At 42.6% G+C, this 20,839-nt stretch overlaps 1 protein-coding gene across 7 annotated transcripts in view; it reads right to left on the reverse strand.

Moving 5' to 3' along the window:
- The window catches only part of SHPRH (SNF2 histone linker PHD RING helicase), a 130,652-nt gene extending 113,514 nt beyond the window's left edge, over positions 1–17,138 (reverse strand). Inside the window, exons 1-3 of one of the 7 annotated variants that reach the window (XM_043543081.1) lie at positions 16,825–17,138; positions 7,251–7,916; positions 6,686–6,815 (exon numbers count right to left, since the gene is read on the reverse strand). In XM_043543081.1, coding sequence (XP_043399016.1) covers positions 6,686–6,815; positions 7,251–7,886 — 766 coding nt within the window. In that variant the 5' untranslated portion in view covers positions 7,887–7,916; positions 16,825–17,138. The other 6 variants (XM_043543083.1, XM_007056264.4, XM_043543082.1 and 3 more) reach the window with 6 other exon arrangements.
- Positions 17,139–20,839: the final 3,701 nt, after the last annotated feature.

Consider the following 20,839-nt stretch of genomic DNA (forward strand, 5'->3'; position numbering starts at 1 on the left):
TAAAATATAAACTTTCGAAAGAGATGAGCAACGACAGATAATGGGGAAAATTTGCTTTCTTCATGCAACATATAATCATAGAATAAAATACTATGCTAGGAATTAAGAAAGGTCTGGAAGATAATTTTATGACCATCAACATTTCCATGCTAAAATAAGGGTGATCAAATCTCACATTTTAGAGGATAAAGGCCCTGCTCTACAAAGGTACGTAGGCACCTAAACCCCAGACTTAGGCACCTAAGTCCAGTTTTAGACTTCACAAAACTCCCACCAAACCCGACAAGTGCCTAAACTCACTCAGCACCTAAGTTTTCAGAGTACAAGTTCGCTCAGCACCTAAGTTTCTGCCTCTGGACATGCACTCTGCCACCTCACTCTAGGTGTGCAGATGCCTATCTCCTGCCTAAGCCCCAAAGTGATTCATGAACCTAGGGAAGATAGGCAATCAACTGCCCAAGTTGCATGTGGGGACTGATCAGGTAGGCCTGCTCAGAGGCCACCTATTGGATTGGCTTCCATTCAAAATCTGGCCACCAGAGGAGATGGTGGTGGTGCCACCTATATTATAAGTTCTAACCCAGTGGTCAGAGCACTCGCCTGGGATATGGGAGACCTTGGTTCAATTCCCCTCTTTCTGCCAGATAAGGTGAAAAGATTTGAATAGGGATGTCACAGGGTGGTTAGCCCCTGTAAATGAGGCAGTTCCAGCATCCCTGTGTCGGAATAATTGGCCAAACTGGGAGCATCTAAGACGGCAGGGCACCACCTGGGGGCTATAAAAGGCCAGGGAGAGACCAAATGAGTGAGAATCAGTCAGGAAAATGGAGGAGGTTTTTGAGGAAAGATGCAGAGAGCAGAAAGTACTCTGCAGGCCCTCCCTGTGAAGAGGAAGGAATTGGCTAGGAGATAGTATTTTTGGGAGAGCGCTGTAGGCAGGAGAGCAGAAAGAGGGGTTTGCTAGCTGGTGTCCCCAAGCCAGAGTCTCGGGGCTAGAGAGGGATGAAAGCAGAAAGAGCAGTAGAGGCAGATGCCTGCTGGCTGAGAGCTTGAGCAAGGGCCGGAGGTGGCTGAAGGCAGGGGCGGCAGCAGGGGAACTTACCCGCTGACATCTCCAAGGGTGGAGAGCTGGACCCCAGAGGAACAGTGAGAGGGCCAGGGAGACTGAGGGATGCTCCCCTGACAAGGACACTCCTAACAGAAAGGCTGTGGGGGTTCTCACTGGGAAAAGTGGGATTGCACTCTAGCTAGAAGGATAAGGGTGGCTGTCCTGGCAGAGAGTTGGAAGAGGATGGATAGGGAGCCTAAGCATGGCAGAAGACACCATACCAGGGAGACAGTGATCTCCCAGCAGAGAGGCTGTGGGGGTTCCCACGACAAAGGGTACAGTTTTAAGGACTATATACACTGGGGATGACATGAACTAGGCTTTAGAACTTTTGTTAAAGACTATTTGCACTGTATTTGGTAATGAACTGCTCTTCACGAGGGGTATTGTTTAAACAGAGAGTCTGAAGTGAAGTCATCTGGGTTGCCTGAGAGGGGAAACTGAGATAGGTGCACCTGCTGTGCTGCAGCATATCACAGGAGGGTGCTCCAGGCAGGGTCTGCCTTCTCATAAAGGGTCTCACACCTCTCAGGAGAATGCTCTTACCTATGAGCTATGGGATATTTTTATTGCAGCAGGATGCCTCCCACAATCTCTCCTGTTGAAGCTGTTCTACTGTGGATAAATAAAGAAAAAATGATTTGAGCAGGAGGACCAGACCCAGAATGTTCTGCAACCCTAAGCATTGGATTAGAGCGTAGTTCTCAACCTATTTATCATTCGGGGCCGCATATGCAGCCCACAAAGTGTTATCTGGGCCACAGGTTTAGAATCACAGTGCCCCACACTGAAACCCCCCCCCATGCTCAGAGCCCTCCGCCCAGAGATCGCTCCACAGAGTGGGGCTAGAAGCAGAGAGCTGGGTGTGGGGCGGGAGGCAGGGACCCCGACCCCCACTGTGCAGGGTGGGGCGGCAGCCGGCTCCTGAGCCTGGCCTGGTTGGGGGCCAGGCGGCAGCCGGCTCTCCAGACCCAGACGTGGCCGGGGGGGCGGGTGGCTGCAAGGCAAGGCAGACAAGAGCCCGGAGTCTGCCGTGTGGCAGGGCAGCTGGGAGCCCGCAACCTTTAGCACACACCTGAGCTGGGCCGCAACTGTGTGCTAATTGGACCACATACAGCCCGCAGGCTGAGAACCGCTGGATCAGAGTGTCATTTTCGCCCAATGACAATTTAAGTATTTATCCACCCCACAGTGGAACAGTCTTTGGGCCAGACAGAAAATAACTCTATAGTCCAGTGGTTCAGAACATGTGAGCTGAAAGACTCCAATCACTCTTCTATTATTTATCCATAGTGAAACAACTTCAACAAGAGACCATGATAGAGATGCCCTCCCCCACATCAGAATATCCCTTAGCTGTGTGATTAAAGCACTCCCCTGAGAGGTGGGAAACCCGTGTTCAAATCCTCTGGCAGAGAAGCAAGGGGAAATGAACCTGGGTCTCCCATATTCTTGGCGAGTGCTCTAATCTCTGGGCTAAAAGTTGTAAGGTAGGCACCTCCTCCTCTGGCCATTTTGTGTGACATGAGGCAGGTTCCTAATTCATTCTGCCAAGAAACTACATAGGTGCTTACACTGCCTGACTCCAAGACACAAGATCTCATTAGTGGATTGCTAGCACAGATAGGCACCTAAGTCTAGGATTGCTATCTCAAAGTGAGGAGGAGCTTAGGTCACACCTCTCCCAAGATCTCCCACTGGCTAGCTTAAGCAGTCCTCTGCCTAGCATTCTAGCTTTTGTGGATCACATTCTAAAGCATCTGTCTCCCTCTTCACTGTATAGGAGCCCAGCTGCCTAACTCAATCTTGTGGATTAGTGTCATTCGAGTGATTTTATAGGCACCTAAAAGTTAGGTCCTGCAACACTGAATGCTTCAGCACCAAAGTCCCTTTGTGGATCTGGCCCACAGTGATCAATACTGGAGTCAAAAGATTTCTTATGCGTACTCTTTTACAACACCACAGTACACAAATTGTTTGGGGTATTATTTTTGTTCCTGCCTTCACCCCTTTTTTTTTGTTTGTTTTTCTGATACTTTGTATTCTAGACAAACAATTTAGGCCCCAATACTAAAGTCAACTGGCCTCCTCATGGGTGTAAGGGTCTTCTCATACAGAAATTATTACAGGATCAGGGCCTTATATTATAAACTTCCTGGGGCTGCCCAACTATGTATTTTATAAAGCACAGGTGCAAACAGTGGGGCCACATAATTTACATTAGGGGCAGAGTAGTTTTGCCTTCTTCTATACCATGATCAGCCACCACTGGAGAGAGGTTATCAGCTGTGATGTACTGATGCTCTCATCTAGTAAGCACAAATTCTATATTGATTCTGTGAGTAAGAAAGTGATATTTAAAAATATATATATCTAAGGCAGCAGAGATGGCTTCAGCATCATGTGAATGGAAAGAAATAAGGGGACCTGGAGAGAAGAAAGACTAGGTTTCTTTCTGAAAGTGAAATTTTGACATGTAGTAGACGTGGCAAAGTTAGCATGTGGATTAGCAAAACTACAAGTTGCCAGTGCTAATGATAAATTAGCCCATTAGTTGCTAAAGTTCAACAAATAAAAGAGACAAGGATTTATGGAGCTCTTATGGTACATTCTATACTGCAACAGAAGACTCACAGCACAGTCGCGGCTGGCCCATGTTAGCTAACTTGGGCTAGCGGGGCCATAAAATTGCAGCATAGACATTGGTCCGAGTCCCAGTGTCTATACTACCATTTTATAGCACCACAGCCCAAGCCTCACAAGCCTGAGTTAGCTGACCAAGGGCAGCTGCAGGTCTTTTACGGCAATGTGGACATACCCTTATTGTCAGATACTCAGCTCAGGGCACTTTTGACTTACATGTAAATTGTTGAAACCATCTGAGACTAGTACGTGATGAAAAACAGATTATTGTTTTACATAAAAACTTATTTAGTACAATTGGATATATACTGTCCACACATTTCTTATTTGTGCTCTTCAATAATGTAATCACACAGCTACTCATATTTTCAAACATTTTAGTGAGGGAAAAATAGCTGTATTTACTGTATAGACCATTTTAAAAGCTTTGTTAAAGCTTTCCTCCACACTATTCATTAAAAGCACAATGAATGTCCAATATTACCCATTATACCATTTTAAAATGTGATTCAATAAACATGTGTAACACATTACATCTCAATACCTTTAATTCTCAGACAGACTGGGATGCTCAGTGTTCTATTTCTCTATAGACCCTATGTTTCAAATTAATCTTCTGTCAGACATCGGAGGTTGTGGCTTTCAGTATTTTAGCCATTTTACCCACCACAGTGGAGTTTCTCTCAGGTTCTAAAACAGTGTCACTTACTGGACAGTTTTCAGAGGAACTTTTCTTAAGGTGAATATTAAAATGTGTACATTTACAATTTGGTATCACTTCTCAAAAATAATAAAGACTATCTCCCCCTTTTGTCTAGATTAATGGGAAATGTATTTATGTTCGTATTTGGTTACGAAAGCAGACCATACCCTGCAAAAACTAAAGGGCTTATTCTTCCTGAGAAGCCTGGGGTCATAATGTATCCAGCTGTCATTTAATTTCTGAAAAGTTATGTCACATATGTGCCCATGTATTGATGAAAGAACAAACCCCAGAGTGCTGACCCTTAAACAGAATAAATATATGAACAGCACATTGCATTTACATTTACATTCTTTATTCTCATTGGATTTTATAGCACAGACCAACTATTTTTCATCCCTTGGAGAAGGCTAGCTCAATTTATGGATAGCCTAGAGCTGTGAGTCTACCAAAGCAAAAAGTAGTAGTTTGAAGTATTTGCATTATAGCAGACACAGGAATAGCCTATTATAAAGGATAGCTGTTAAAGTAGACAAAATAAAGATCTCTACAAGTAAGTTATCAGGAAGGACCCAGTTAATTCTACAATCTCTGTTTAGGACCACCACAAAGGTTTATAAATGACATATTTCGCCTTAGTATTTAAGTTGGTAGATTTCAGTGAGTTTTGCTAAATAACTGGAGCTGGGGGTTTTGTTTATTTTATTACGCACAGATTCTGTCTTGCCATTATGAAAGACACAAACAATCCCTACCCCTCAAGATCTCAAAATCAATTAAAATACATGAATGAGACAAAATGCACTGAAACCCTCCAGGGGAAGTTGTTAAAAAAAAAAAAAAATCAAAGTTAAGTCTTCCTCTCATAAAATGCAGGGTGGGAGAAGGCATATGTCTCACTTTAGTTTCTGTGGGCCTCCCCACAGAAGCAATCCTATAGGAGAGAGCGTAGGCCTGGCTGGACACTTGAACTGGAAAGGTGTTCCAACCATAGATACAGCAGGGAATGCAGCAGAAAGGCAACAACGAACATAGCATTTGCAGCAGAGCCAAAGGAAAAAAAAAAACTTTTTAAATAAAACTCCCCTGGAACACCATCTATAAAAAAAATCAAGTTCCTTAAAATATAATTTAATATATTCTGGTATTCCAGGCAAATGGACACAGAAAACTTTTGGTGCTCTGAACTTGTGCTTTAATTCAGCACCTAGATACCAAGGGGGTAATGGAAATGTGATTAAAAAAATAAACTGAATTGTAGATAAAGATGTACCTGTGCAGGATCTTTAAGGAAAAAATGGGAAGTTTAATCTTTAATACTTAAACTTTAAACTTCAAACTTCAAGAGCTGTAGCGTGATACACAATAAGCCCAAACCCACAAAAATGCACATTCAAAAAGACACTGTGAAAATTACCTGATTTCCAAGTCATCACATTCCAGTTTTTATTGAGTTGTAGGATTTTAGTTAAATGTTGTGAACATTAGTCCTAAAAGTAAGAGGGTGATTACTTTGTCCAGAGCAGCAACCTTTCTGATAGAAATCTACCAGTAACCTTCCATACCAGATTTAGAACTAGTGTTTTATCCCACACGCAGAACATCTTTGTCTTTCCCCTACACAAGTCCCCTATTCACACATTTCTCTAGATTATTTTGTCTCTGGTAACCAAAATCCATTGGTGGTTAGGAGAGAAGAGAGGTGTGGTCAAGGCACTAGACTAGGAACAAAGGACGAAAGCTTATGCTCAAATAAATGTCAGTCTCTAAGGTGCCACAAGTACTCCTTTTCTTTTTGCGGATACAGACTAACACAGCTGCTACTCTGAAAGGATATCTGGATCAGTTCCTGGTTCTGCTAGAGACTTTGTGTGTGATCACAGACAAACCTAGCACCCACATAATTTTATTGAGTCTTTTCATTGACTGCAATGCATTGGATTGGGACCAAAACCTCTTTGCCTCAGTTTCCCACTGGTAAAATGAAAATGCTATACCACCTTTCCTATTTCAGAAGGGTGTTATGAAGATAAATTACTGTCCATGAGGGGGGTAAGATATTTATGGTGGTGAAGACTATATATTTCCTGACAAAGACAGTTGTCAGGACAGACAAAAATGCTGTATACTTCTTGCCTTTTCCTTAAAAATATCATTGAACTTAAGAAAAACTTTAATAGTAAAACAGTTCTGCAGTAACGTTCAACTGCATGATGGACAGAATATGTTACCTGGAATTATAAAGTTGTAGTACTTTTCCATTAGTTTCTGAATCAGCTGGTTGGCCTTTTTTATTCTCCCACCTCCATCACTGAGAAACTCTGATTTGCTTAAACCAGCTTCCAGAAGGTAAATCCCAACCTGTGAAACATATTTGCAAGAAATTAAAATGATTAAGGAATTAACATAGATTTAGAGGACAAAAACCAAACTAGAACAATGCTTACAAGTTAGGAAGCCACATTTGGCAAATTTTGAAGACTGGTGGCTATGGATAGAGTTAATCTCTTAACCCCATACAAGATTTTAGTATGGAACACTTAGGAACTCAGATGGTTTCTAAATTCATTTTAAGTGACCTTAATATGTAATGATTAAAGGCAATTATTCCCAAAACATTGAAAACATGTATGCAGATAACGGTTGAAGAGTACACTTTGCACTGTATTATAAAAGTGTGTGGTGGGACCTGGGCTTGTCAAATGTTCACCTAACTTTCTATTTTATGGTACCAAACACAAAATGAGCTATTTTTATTTTAAAATCCCTCTTAAAATAAACTGCATGAGCAAATACCTTTAAAGCTTGATCTTCTCTAGGTCTTTGATAAAGTCCAATTACCTTCTTCTTTTGCAACCACCTCAAGTCTTCTAACGTTTCACTACTGAGGGATGATTCCACCAATATGCCCTCTTCATAATCACCTAGGCTTTCTTCTTCCTCATCACCTCCCTCTTCTCCATTTCTTGCATGAACACAAATTTGCAGCTGATCACCAGAATCTGCTCTCATCAAAGTAAAACTCCTTTTATGGATCTTCTCAATAAGAATTTTCTCAAGAAGAAGCTGAAGAACAAATTCTCCAAGTAAAGCTTTCCAGGAATTGTCTGAATGGTAAGGCGAGACTACAATATTTAGCTGTACAGATATAGAGGTCAAGATGGAGCAAGAGTCTTCTCCTTCATCTGTTGAGAAACCCACTGACTTTGACCCTCCGTTTTCTTTGTAAGATAGTCCTTCATCAATGCTATCATCATCTATAACAAAGGATACAGAAGAGGTGCTTGGACCTGGAACAGGGTTGTCTTCATCAATGTTATCATCCAATATTATCACCTCATTCCTTCGGTCTTCATGCATATTCCAACAGAGTTGCTTCTTTTTCTCCTCATCCATCCTCAGTGGAGGCGCACACTTTCGACGACTACTCATCTTGCTGTTTTGCTGGCAGTGTCCAAATCTCTGTAAAATGGATTAATATTAGTCAATAGTAGATAACACTAATTAGATATCCAGATAGATCTTTTACTGTGCTATAGCTGAAGAGTTTGCAGAAGTCACATTAGTTGCAACTCTGCTCACTAGGGGTTCTGCAGATGGCTCAGAGTGTCTATTCAGTTTTATAAAACATCCCTTTGTTCCTGCCCCAAGAAGTCACACAAACAAAGCCATGTAAAAAGATCTCTTGTGGTGGTTTTAAGAGATCAATTGCTTATTTTAATCAGAGAAAGGAACTCACTTGTTTCTTCTGCCTAGTTCAATCATCATCCAAAACTTTCTAGTCAACACCATTTATTTTTCAAATGAAGTTAACACCAGGAGTACTTTTTCCTCTTGAACAAAATGTTTCTTGGAAGTTATAATTAATCATTAAGTAAGACCATGAAAACTGCAAAGTGAAAGAAGAAGAGTACACAAAAGGCTTGAAAAATCCATTCTCCTGTGGTAAGCAGGAAACTTTCCCTAGAGTCTACATAATCAACAATTTCAGTACAATTGAAGAACTCGAAATTTTTTTTATAGTCTTTGTGATTGCAAAGACAATTTTCCAAATGCAAACTGATTGTAAACCTATGCAGTGCTGTCACCTGGAATCTGAAGACTAGCAGTTCAATGAGTCTGCTGCTGTTGCTTCTAGTTTTGCCAAGCAGCAACAGATTGAAATTAAGACGACTGACCAGTTTCACTGCCAATATTCAGAATCCTATGGAAAGCTGTGAAAATGTCAGGGATCATATTAATTTCACACTGCTGCTGCTGAAGAAAACTATGAGCAGCAGCACAGGAAAGTGCTGGAATTATCCCTGGAAAGCAGACGCCAATCCACTTACAGCAGCCTGTGGGTTCCAGAGAAGGAGAAGAGACAAAACATTTCTTATATCTTCAAGCACCCAGAGTGGAATGGAGTTTCAAAGGTATCCAGCACATATTAGCTGGAGGATGACAGGATATAAAAGATGGATTGGAGCCTGAGCTTCTCAGTAGGCTGTTGTCCAGGTACATCTCTGGCGATGTCCATCTGAGTCTTAATACCTACTACTGGCTAGCAGTTTTAGCGCCACACCCCAATCTCCCTCCCCAGTTAATAAGTGATTGATACATTTTTTTCAAGGCCTGGGAATATTCTTCTCTTGAAGGAGCTCGCACAGCAGTCCTTAGCAGTTTGTTGTTGCAACTAGGTCCAGATTCAGCAAAGAATTTAGGCATATGCATAGCTTTAAGAACACCTGTAGTTCCACTGAAGTCATTGGAACTACCCAGGTGCTTAAAAGATATACATGTGCTTTGCTGAATCTAGACTTTGAAGCACAGAGGTTATTTTACACATAATCCTATTGGTCAATAACACACATATGGTAAATACAGCACATGGAACATGGGGAACATTAAGGATCAATGGTCACAATAAATGCAATCAGTTCTCAGAAGTTAATAACTGTATATTCAAAAAGGTAGTTGTCAAAATATTGGATTTTCAAAAAAAAGAATTACAGAGACTCAGATTAGCTCAGAAAAAGGTTCAAAATAATGACCTTGTATAATTTCAATTTCATTTGCCAGGAATGATGGGCCAAAACAGACCTATACCTCCTGTATCAAAATTGTTACTGAAATACAATAGCAAAGAAGCAGATATGCTAAACTACTCATTATATAGTCACAAGTCCCAAGGCTAAGGAGGGGTTAGCTCTGGAATAAGACAGGAAATTTCTAGAAATTCTTGAAGACCTTTCTCTTCTTGAATTTGACACAGAGACTCACAGGCCTGATGTACAATTTCCCAAATTTTTGTCTTAATTAAATAATCAAACTCTACAGAAACTATTTTCCCTAACGGAAGCTAGCAGTAAGCTATTTGTAGACCTGCTCCCTGTGATCACATGGCCCACATTTTATGTTCCTCTGTTAAACAGATTCTCATTGCAGCTCCTGATCATTCAACATCCACAACAGCAGCACAAGGAACTGCAAAAACATACTGCCATTTAGAGTCTGGACATCCAACTTTTTCATAATTGAATTGTATGAAAGGAGCAAGTGAAAAAACAAGCACTCGAGGGTAAGGAGACAATTTATCTTTCACAAAGCAGTACCTCTTTTCAAGTTATAATTACATGGTATTGCTCTTCAACTGGACATCTCACAATGGAGGAAGAGAGAAAACTGGTAACAGTTTTCAAGTACATAAAAGGTTGTTACAAGAAGGAGGGAGAAAATTTTTTTCTTCTTAACTTCTGAGGATAGGACAAGAAGCAATGGGCTTAAATTGCAGCAAGGGCGGTTTAGGTTGGACATTAGGAAAAACTTCCTGTCAAAGTGGTTAAGCACTGGAATTAATTGCCTATGGAGGTTGTAGAATCTCCATCACCGGGGATTTTTAAGATCATGTTGGACAAACACCTGTCAGGGATGGTCTAGATAATACTTAGTCCTGCCTTGAGTGCAGGGGACTGGACTAGATGACCTCTCGAGGTCCCTTCCAGTTCTAGGATTCTATGAGAATATTATGTGCAACTACATCTTAACCCTTCTCATACCATCAGATGTTGCCTAAGGCACAAGCATGGCTCTGCTGTCCCTGACCACAATGGCTACCTTGTTCTGTTCCTAAATTTTTTTTTTTCTTTTTTACGAGAATACATTATTGGTCTATCACTCAACCCCCAAACTGGAGGACCAATGGACTGCTTTTTGTCTGGTCCCGATCCTCTGACCTGTCCAACTTCGGTAGCCCTGCCAGAAGAGTTAATCCTGATGGCACAGCTCTCAAGATCACAGGCAGTGTTCCCTCTTAATTTTTCCCCACCCATGTGAGGAATGAATTTTGTTATGCGCACCAATAGGGAGATGATGTCGTATCGGTGCACATAACAAAATTCATGTGGTGGGGGTGGGGCCAAAAGGTTTGGTGTATGGGAGAGGACTCAGGACGGGAGCAGAGGGTTGGGATGCAGGAGTGTGAAGGTTCCAGCTGAGGGACTCCCCGCAGCTCTCTCCCCCAGCAGCAGCACCTCAGCTGGGGAACAGAGGCGCCCCTCCCCACTGTGGCAGCTCCGGGGCTGGGGCCGCAGGATAGGCGTCCCTCCCCCGGCCCTAGCAGGTCCAGGCCGGGGTCGCCCAGATTTAGGGTTGAGGCACCCCGGCCACAGCAGGTCCAGGCCATGGCATAGTTGGGGCCAAGGGGCCGTCCCGGCCGTGGCAGGTTGGAGGCCTGGCTAGGTTGGGGTGCCCCTCCCCCGACAGGTCCCCAGGTGGTTTCCCTGAGCGCCTGTGCAGCGCTAAATAGGCTGCTGCGCAGCTTACAGGGAACTTAGGTCACAGGCATTCACCACATCAAGGTGTAGTCCCCAGGGAAGGATATGCAAGCATACTTGCAAAGAAATCATGACGAATTTTGGAAACTAGATGAAATAATTAAAACATGACCTATGAGGAAAGACTGAAAAAATTGGGTTTGTTTAATCTGGAGAAGAGAAGACTGAGCGGGGACATGATAACAGTCTTCAAGTACGTAAAAGGTTGTTATAAAGAGACGGGTGATAAATTGTTCTCCTTAACCACCACGAACAGGCCAAGAAGAAATGGACTTAAAATTGCAGCAAGAGAGATTTAGGTTAGACAGAAGGAAAAACTTCCTAACTGTAAGGGTAGTTAAGCTCTGGAACAAATTACTAAGGGAGGCTGTGAAATCTCCATCACTGGAGGTTTTTAAGAACAGGTTAGAAAAACACCTGTCAAGAATGGTCTAGAGAATATGTAATCCTGCAACAGTGCAGGAGACTTGATTTGATAACTTAACTAGGTCCCTTCCAGTCTTACATTTCTATGAAGGGTAGTATGCCTGTCTAAATGAATTGGTAATGCTGGAAAAGACCACCTGAAGATTTTCAGAAAGAATTTTTGATTTACAGTATGTTCTCTAATCCAACTTCTATTAAAATCAATGGGAGTCTTAACTTCACTGGGAGCTTGGGTAGGCTCTTTGTGGGGGACTTGGCAATAGTGCATGATCCTAAAAAACTCTTGACTTACGTAGCAGTTCGAGGCATGGAACAATAGCAAGATGTGACTGCCTTTTCATTAAACTGACTGATATGCAGATATATTAGTGAATATCTCATTATTTATATTCCACTTTACTTAATGTAATGTTCCACAGGATGCACACAAAGTAGATTTAGTCTTATCCTCACTTTTCAAGATTATAAACAAACATTGAAAATAAGTTTCATACACTTAAATGTTTTACTGTTTTCTGTTTTGTATTTGTTTTTCCTGTAAAACCAGCAGTTCTGACAAATGCTCCACATTCCTTTCAACACTGTCCCATATCTTCAAAACAATTCTTTGGGACCTGTGATCCACAAATATTTTCTAAAAATATAAACTAGGGCTGTCAAGCAATTAAAAAAATTAATCGCACTGTTAAACAATAATAGAATACCATTTATTTAAATAGGTTTTTATGTTTTCTACATTTTCAAATATATTCATTTCTATTACAACATAGAATACAAAGTGTATAGTGCTCACTTTATATTTATTTTTGATTACAAATATTTGTGCTGTAAAAAAACCAAAGAAACGGTATTTTTCAAGTCACCTAATACAAGTACTGTGCTGCAATCTCTTTATCAAGAAAGTTGAACTTACAAATATAGAATTATGTACAAAAAATAACTGCCTTCAAAAATAAAACAAAGTAAGACTTTAGAGCCTATAAGTGCACTCAGTCCTACTTCTTGTTCGGCCAATTGCTCAGACAAACAAGTTTGTGTACATTTGCAGTAGATAATGCTGCCTGCTTCTTGTTTACAATGTCACCTGAAAGTGAGAACTGACGTTCGCATGGCACGGTTGTAGCCGGCGTTGCAAGATATTTAGGTGCCAGATGCGCTAAAGATTCATATGTCCCTTCATCTTCAACCACCATGCTAGAGGACATGCATCCATTCTGACGATGGGTTCTGCTCAATAACGATCCAAAGCAGTACAGACCAACACATGTTCACGTTCATCATCTGAGTCAGATGCCACCAGCAGAAGGTTGATTTTCCTTTTTGATGGTTCAGGTGCTGTAGTTTCCGCAATGGAGTGTTGCTCTTTTAAGACTTCTGAAAGCATGCTCCACACCTCGTCCCTCTCAGATTTTGGAAGGCACTTCAGTTTCTTAAACCTTGGGTTGAGTGTTGTAGCTATCCTTAGAAATCTCACATTGGTATCGTCTTTGCGTTTTGTCAGATCTGTAGTGAAAGTGTTCTTAAAACAAACAACATGTGCTGGGCCATCATCCAAGACTGTTATAACATGAAATAATGGCAGAATGTGGGTAAAACAGAGCAAGAGACATACTATTCTCCCTCAAGGCATTCAGTCAAAAGTTAATTAACGCATTATTTTTTTAACGAGTGTCATCAGCATAGAAGCATCTCCACTGGAATGGCGGCCAAAGCATGAAGGGGCATATGAATGTTTAGCATACATGGCACATAAATACCTTGCAATGCTGGCTCTAAAAGTGCCTGTTCTCACTTTCAGGTGAAATTGTAAATAAAAAGCCGGCAGCATTATCTCCCGTAAATGTAAACAAACTTGTTTCCCTTAGCGATTGGATGAATAAGAAGTAGAACTGAGTGGACTTGTAGGTTCTGAAGTTTTAAATTGTTTTGTTTTTGAGTGCAGTTATATAACAAAAATAATCTACATTTGTAAGTTGCACTTTCATGATAAAGAGATTGCACTAAAGAGTACTTGTATGAGGTGAACAAAAATACTATTTCTTTTGTTTATCATTTTTAAAGTGCATATATTTGTAATAAAAAATTAATACTATAAAGTGAGCACTGTACACTTGGTATTCTGTGCTGCAATAGAAATCAATATATTTGAAAATGTAGAAAAACATCCAAAATATTTAATACATTTCAATTGGTATTCTATTGTTTAACAGTGTGATTAAAACCACGATTGATCGCAATTAATTTTTTTAATTGCAATTAATTTCTTTGAGTTAAATCGTGTGAGTTAACTGTGATTAATTGATAGCCCTAATATAAACAGATATCAGTAGTATCCTTTTAAAAATCACTGGCACATGAATTGGACTCTCTCATTGTACATGGTCTCAGGATCAAATTTAATCATCATTCTAAGACCTCACATATCTTTCATTATAAAGCCAACAATTTCCCCATGCTTGCTAATAGGCAGCTGCCCTTGTTGCATTCATCCCCAGCTGAAGGGTGGATGATAGCAGCCTCTTCCAAGTAATGCTTTGATACGCCACAAAATAGTTAGCATTAGGTACTCAGAAAAATAGAAGTTGTCATCCTCTTTAACATAAATCCAAGAACACCTGAGCTCCAACAGTTGAGGAAACAATGACTGGATTTCAAATTAGACACACAATTGCATGCACACTTTTGCACATGTACTTTAGGCAAGCAAATGACCAATGTATATATAAAAAAAGAGGTATGTGCACATGGCTAATTAAATAAGACAACATGCAAATGTACACACACTATTGTGAATGCAGGATTAGAAAATCTGAACCTTGATTATTGGGGTTGGTTGAAGGGTGTATTTCCAAGGCTCCTGTTCAGCAACCTCATCTTCTGTCTGACTATAGACTCTCGCCCATACATTAAAATAAAGTAAAATCAACAAGAGTATGACAAACATTTTTCAGGCTAATATAGTATATGTAATATTATGTATATATTTGGAATCTAGTGTTCTGTTAACTTGACATTAAATATGCTTCTTCAATGTAAATGGACATGGCCAACTTAAATTTAACCCACAATTTACATTTCATACAAACAAGATTGTATAAAGCCTATACACTTCAACCAACAGAAATGATTTTTCATCATTAAGATGAGTCTAATGAAATGTTTTTAGACTAAAACCTATATTGTTTGAATTCCAAACATTATACCCCTAAGAATATGAAAGTGAAACTGTCTGATTTCTCAGTATTGATACTGAGAAAAGTGCGAGCTTTAAGAATAGAAAAAACAAAGACAAGCTAACTGGAGTTTTAGAATTCTTGCACTTAATGTGAACAACAAAGGCCAGTATCCTTCAATCAAATCCATGGAGTTCTCCCTGCATGAACCAGCTGAAAACAGGTCATAATTACAAACATAGTTAAAGAAATCTGTTTGTTTCATACATGATTTTAAGTGTCCCTTTAACTATGATGCAATCATGTCCACAATATGAGGCCCCAATCCTGCAAAGAAAAGCATGTGGCTAAGTGTTTGACAGACTGGGAATTTAGGTTTTTTTATGTAATCTTTGCCAAGCTAAACGATTTCTAAAATACCTTCTGAATTTGCAATGATCTTTAAAACTGTGATATCTCACATTATTTCTTACTGTATTGGGCATGTGGGGTTTTTGTTTTGTTTTTTGGCCTTATGTCATTCCTTATGAGAGCTCAGATTTCCTAGACCAGTGGTTCTGAACCTATGGCCCATGGACACCTGGGGTCCGCAGACTATGTCTAAGAATTCTAAAGGGGTCAGCTGCACCTCCATTTGAAAATGTGTAGGGGTCTTCAAATGAAAAATGGTTGAGAACCACTGTCTTACACAATGTTTTTACATTATTATTGCATGCTCCAATGTTATACATTCTAACAGCTCTTTTTTCCGATTTTTCCTGTAACTGCTGGGGAGCTACTTGAAACATCAAAAGAATATGAAAGCAGAAGTTAAGAGTACCTTTTGAATAATAAACTTTCTCCTCAGTGGACTACTCCAAATAAAGCTATTAATGTGGAAGGAAATGTATGATATTTTGATACCTCCAAAACACTGCATTTCAGAAGCTGATGAAATTTGGGCAGCACCAAGATTACTGACATTATAACTGCACTCACCAGCCTTCCATCTTTATTTTTCCTTATTACACACTTACTGCGTGAATACAGAGCAAAGTTAATATAAAGAAATGTACATGTACACATCCATTTGCAAACCTAAACAAAGCACACTCCTTGCCCTGAAAGAACTTCTGAAAACCCAGCTGTTCTCTGAAGCATTCCAGCTGCGAAGCTCACAGCCCTCACTCTCCTGTATAATATTACACAGTGGAACCCGATTTATCCGATCTAATTGGGATTGGCCACATCAGATAAACAAAAATTCAGATAAACAGAAGAATGGGTGGAGGATTTCGGGGCTGTCGGCCTGAGCCCCGCCATCCGCGACGGACAGCGACAATTTCCCTTACTCTGTTCCCGTGTGGCGCCGGGGTGGTTTGGTTAATCCGGAGAGCCAGACAATGGGTAAATGGGGTGCTACTGTATTGCAATGTACCCATTCACCCCTCAGACTGCAAGCCCTTTGGGGCAGGGACACTTACTGCAATGCTATGCTTACCCTTGTCTAAAGCACCGCGTACTCTTGCATTGCCCCAGAGACAAGGGGCCCTCATCCCGAAGAGCTGCCAGGCTAACCCGGACAAACGCAGCACACCCAAGCGAGATGGCAACGTACGCAAAGGGGGGAATTATCGCCGCTTGGCTGTATCAGGAGCGCTCGCCTCTTCCCAGGGACACTGGTTCATCTGGGCGCCCGGCTCAGCCCCACTTCGGGCCTGGCCTCGCCTAGCCACCGGAACGTCCCCGTGGGAAGGGGCCGCAGGAGGAGGCGAAGAGACTTTGCCCTTTCACAGCACAACCGGGCACGCTGGCGGGGGAAAGGGGAGCCAGGCGCAGGCAGCGGGCAGCACACGCGGGGTACCCCAGCTCCCCCAGCAGAGGGGAGCCTCAGGGAGGGGCTGCTGCACCGTGACACAGGGGGCGCCCTGCGGGGTCGGGAGGCCTGGCAGGCCCCCGCTCCCGCCCTGAACCTACCTAGGGGATAAGTCCGCTCCTGCGCCGGCTCCTTCCAGCCCTTCGGGGACAGCTCCCGGGCAGTTGCGCGCGTGCGAGACCCCGCAGCGCTGCTTGGGGGGCTGACGAGAGGCCACAGCCGACAACGGCCTTCCAGCCGCGCGCGCTCCCGACAGCACCAGGGCGCGCCCGTTCGGTGTGGGAAGGAGCCTCCCAGCCGGCAGAGGCTGCGCCGGCGGAAAGGAGCGTGCGGGCCCAGAGCTGGCGCATGCGCAACGGCCATGCCCAACAGCTGGGGAGAGGGGTGGGCGGGGCCTCGACGGCTCCTGTGGGTTCCTCGCAGCCGCAGAGGGGAGGGGGGAGAATGGCCGGGGGCAGGGAAGAGACGCAGCCGGGCCCAGGGGTGCCCCTGGGATGAGAAGCAGCAACAGCCTTGAAATGCCCGCAGCAAATTCCCCCGTCCTCACAGGGGTAGTGCCGGGGAAACGTGTGACACGCAGGGCTGCCCTTGGGGGAAACGGTGCCCTCCTTGGGTGAACTTATATTTTGGTGCCCCTGGACCTCTTGGATGCCCCTCCGTGTCCCTAAGTTCCCCAGGCTCCCCACCTCCCCTTTCCCTCCTAACTCCTACACTGTGCCCCTTTGCTCCGACCCCTGTACCTCTAGCCCCTGCACCCCCTCCTGCGCTCAAGTGGGGAAACTGACCTAGATGCATGGCGCAACTGGCATCACTGCTCTCCGCACCCCGCTGCTTTTCCTTCCTAGGGGTTGTGAGGCGAGAGCAAGGACCAGCGCCAGGGCTCCTAGCATCCGGGACACTTTCCCCACCTGGGCTGTGTAAAGCCAGGGCAGGAAAGCAGCAGCTCCTGATGCTCACCTCACAACACAGCAGGACAGTGACCTGGATATATGGAGCACTTGGTGGTGCTTCTTGCTCCCCCGTCACAGCCCCCTAGTGGGGCCCAGAGGACCATGGGCGGGTGGGGGCGAGCACCACTCCCCCCACCAAGTTTGTCTACTGGGAAAAAGCAGGGAGAAATCTGGTTGCATTCCACACACACAGCGCTTCCTTGCCAGCCGGGAACAATTTCTGACAGCGCGCACCTCAGCGCTGACACACAGTGCCCCCTTGACTGGCATGTGCAGTGCAATCATCCCCCATTCTCAGAGAGGAGAGGGGGCAAGGCACACCGCAAACTCCCCCTCCGTGTCCCACTCCAGCTGCAGGAGGGAAGGGAAATTGGGGCACCCTCAGAGGGAATTGATGGATCCCTTAAGTGTTAAATAGTGCCCAACTACTATGGGGATGGGTGCACTAAAGTTAGAACGATCTGATGTTCAGATATTGTTGGGACTGTCAGGGTATTAGGGGCTTTGTCTTATATATGCCACTTCCCTCCACTGGAAAAAAAATCCTGATTTTTCACACTTGCTATCTGGTCACCTTAACTAAAGTGCATTTACACTTTTATTTGACAGACTTGATAGTGACATTTTTAGGATCCTTCAGCTTATCATAGGTTGTCCCACAGTAGGATTTTTTTTTTTTTGAAGAATAGTTCAAAGCAAATCACTTATCTCCTTTTGTGATTAGATTTCAGAGTAACAGCCGTGTTAGTCTGTATTCGCAAAAAGAAAAGGAGGACTTGTGGCACCTTAGAGACTAACCAACTTATTTGAGCATGAGCTTTCGTGAGCTACAGCTCACTTCATCGGATGCATGCTGTGGAAATCGCACAAGACATTTTATACACAGACACCATGAAACAATGCCTCCTCCCACCCCACTCTCCTGCTGGTGGTCACTTTGGATGGGCTATTACCAGCAAGAGAGTGAGTTTGTTTGTGGGAGGGCGGAGGGTGAGAAAACCTGGATTTGTGCTGGAAATGGCCCAACTTGATGATCACTTTAGATAAGCTATTACCAGCAGGAGAGTGGGGTGGGAGGAGGCATTGTTTCATGGTGTCTGTGTATAAAATGTCTTGTGCGATTTCCACAGCATGCATCCGATGAAGTGAGCTGTAGCTCACGAAAGCTCATGCTCAAATAAATTGGTTAGTCTCTAAGGTGCCACAAGTCCTCCTTTTCTTTTTGTGATTAGACTGATTCACCAAATCAGTAATGAGTTGGTTCTGAGCCTGCAGAATTTGGATGTTGCATACCTGAATAGCATCCTTATTATGTTTCCTGCGTAGGGTTATAAAATTGGCAGATTCATACAAGATAAGAAAGTCATATAAAGATATCAGAAAAGTCATAGCTGCACTTCCCCCCCATTCCCCAAATCATAAGTAAGTCAGAGATGACAACAGTTGAGTAAATGCTGCAAAAAAGTATCTGTGAACATTCATTAGAATAAATTCACACATTTGTTACTATTTGTGACCTCTTTTATTTGCTTCCCTAAACATTTCTATGTGCAAGTTTTTGGTTAACAAGAACATTATAGAAAGAGAAATTTTCAGGCATACTCACGAAAATATGTATTTGCATGAACATTCACACCAGAAGTGTTTGTATCAAGCTCTTGAAAGCTCTTCTGGGACTAGAAATCATCCAGTCAGGGAGCTGAGACTAAGAAATAGTAAATTATTAATAGCAAATTCTCAAAGCAGTAGTAATGGTGGACAATGTAAGGCAATCCATGAGCTAAAATATATTTTCAAAATCACATTAAAATAAATTCGTGTCAAATATGTTCATGGATAATTTCAGAGGTAAAAGGATTAAATTGATCTAAAAAATTGTTCACTGCAAATAGCTCACTTTAAAAGATGCAAATTCTGAAAAGCAAGAGCCAGATCTTGCTGTAAAATAGACTGATATTCAATCAGAGAACTGAATAGGGCAAAGGATTTGTCATCCTGGTAACTTTCTGGATCTGACAGAACTGCCAGCAGTGGTGTGTGGTCTGATGGTATTGTAGGCAACTTCTGAGGTGCTTATTAGTAGGGGTATTTGTTTCGCAATGTAAGTAAGCAGACATGAATCAAGGAACAGTAGAGAGAAGCTATTGAGAAAGAAAGGGGTTCCCCCCCCTTCACAGAAACCATTTTGGGCCAAATTCTGCTACCTTTACTCATGTCAAGTAGCACCTTACTCGACCAATAGGCACTGATCTAACAAAACCTTTACACACAAGTAATCCCATCGACTTCAGTGGGACTACTGAGTAGTCCACATGAGTAAGGGGAGCAGTATCTGGCCCTGAGTTTGAACCCATGAGGAAGGACACTAACTTTACACAGTATGGCCTTTTAATGAATCCAATCTATATAAATGTGAGGTGAGAAGAACATACACTATGTTGGTACATTTGTTAGTGTTCAAACTATGTTTCCGAACAATAACTGAAGCCATTAGCTTGCTGGGCCTGGTTCTCAGCCATTTTTGGCTAGTTTATAGCAGTGAAACTCCATTGACTTCAACAGAGCTAATGTAAACTAATAAAATTAAGTGCCTTGCATGGTGTGGGTTATAGCCAACAAAAGCTTATGCCCAAATGCATTTGTTAGTCTCTAAGGTGCCACAAGGACTCCTCGTTGTTTTTGCTAATAAAATTAATGTAACAGTAGAGAATCAGGCCCTCTGGGTTTTAGCTGTATTTCTGTGATGGTCTGAGTTTCATACCAGCACAGTGCTTGTGAGATAGCAGTAAGAATATACTACCCAACCTACCTAACCAGGATGGTGACAGGGATTGTGAAATGCCCAAGGGATAAAAGAACCCAAAAAAACGCGGCAATAATGGAGAATTACAACTATCCTCTATCACACGGTGCTCCCTCAGCTACCTGGTGTACCAGGCTGCCTGGCCTCTAACAATATACACACACAGTCCATTTCTTTTCCCCAGTGGTATCATTTTTCTTTAGATTCCAGGCATTACAGAACACAGTACAGGTAAGTGTAAAGAAGATCCTTCCACCCGCTTTCTCTACCATACCCAGCTCGCAATCTGAGCTCTCCTCTTCTTATTCCTGCCAATTATATATCTTCCCCTTATGGAGCTTATTACCTCATTAGTCCAACCAT

This window comes from Chelonia mydas, chromosome 3 (genome assembly GCF_015237465.2).
Source record: "Chelonia mydas isolate rCheMyd1 chromosome 3, rCheMyd1.pri.v2, whole genome shotgun sequence".
In the NCBI taxonomy this organism is placed as follows: Eukaryota; Metazoa; Chordata; order Testudines; family Cheloniidae; genus Chelonia; species Chelonia mydas.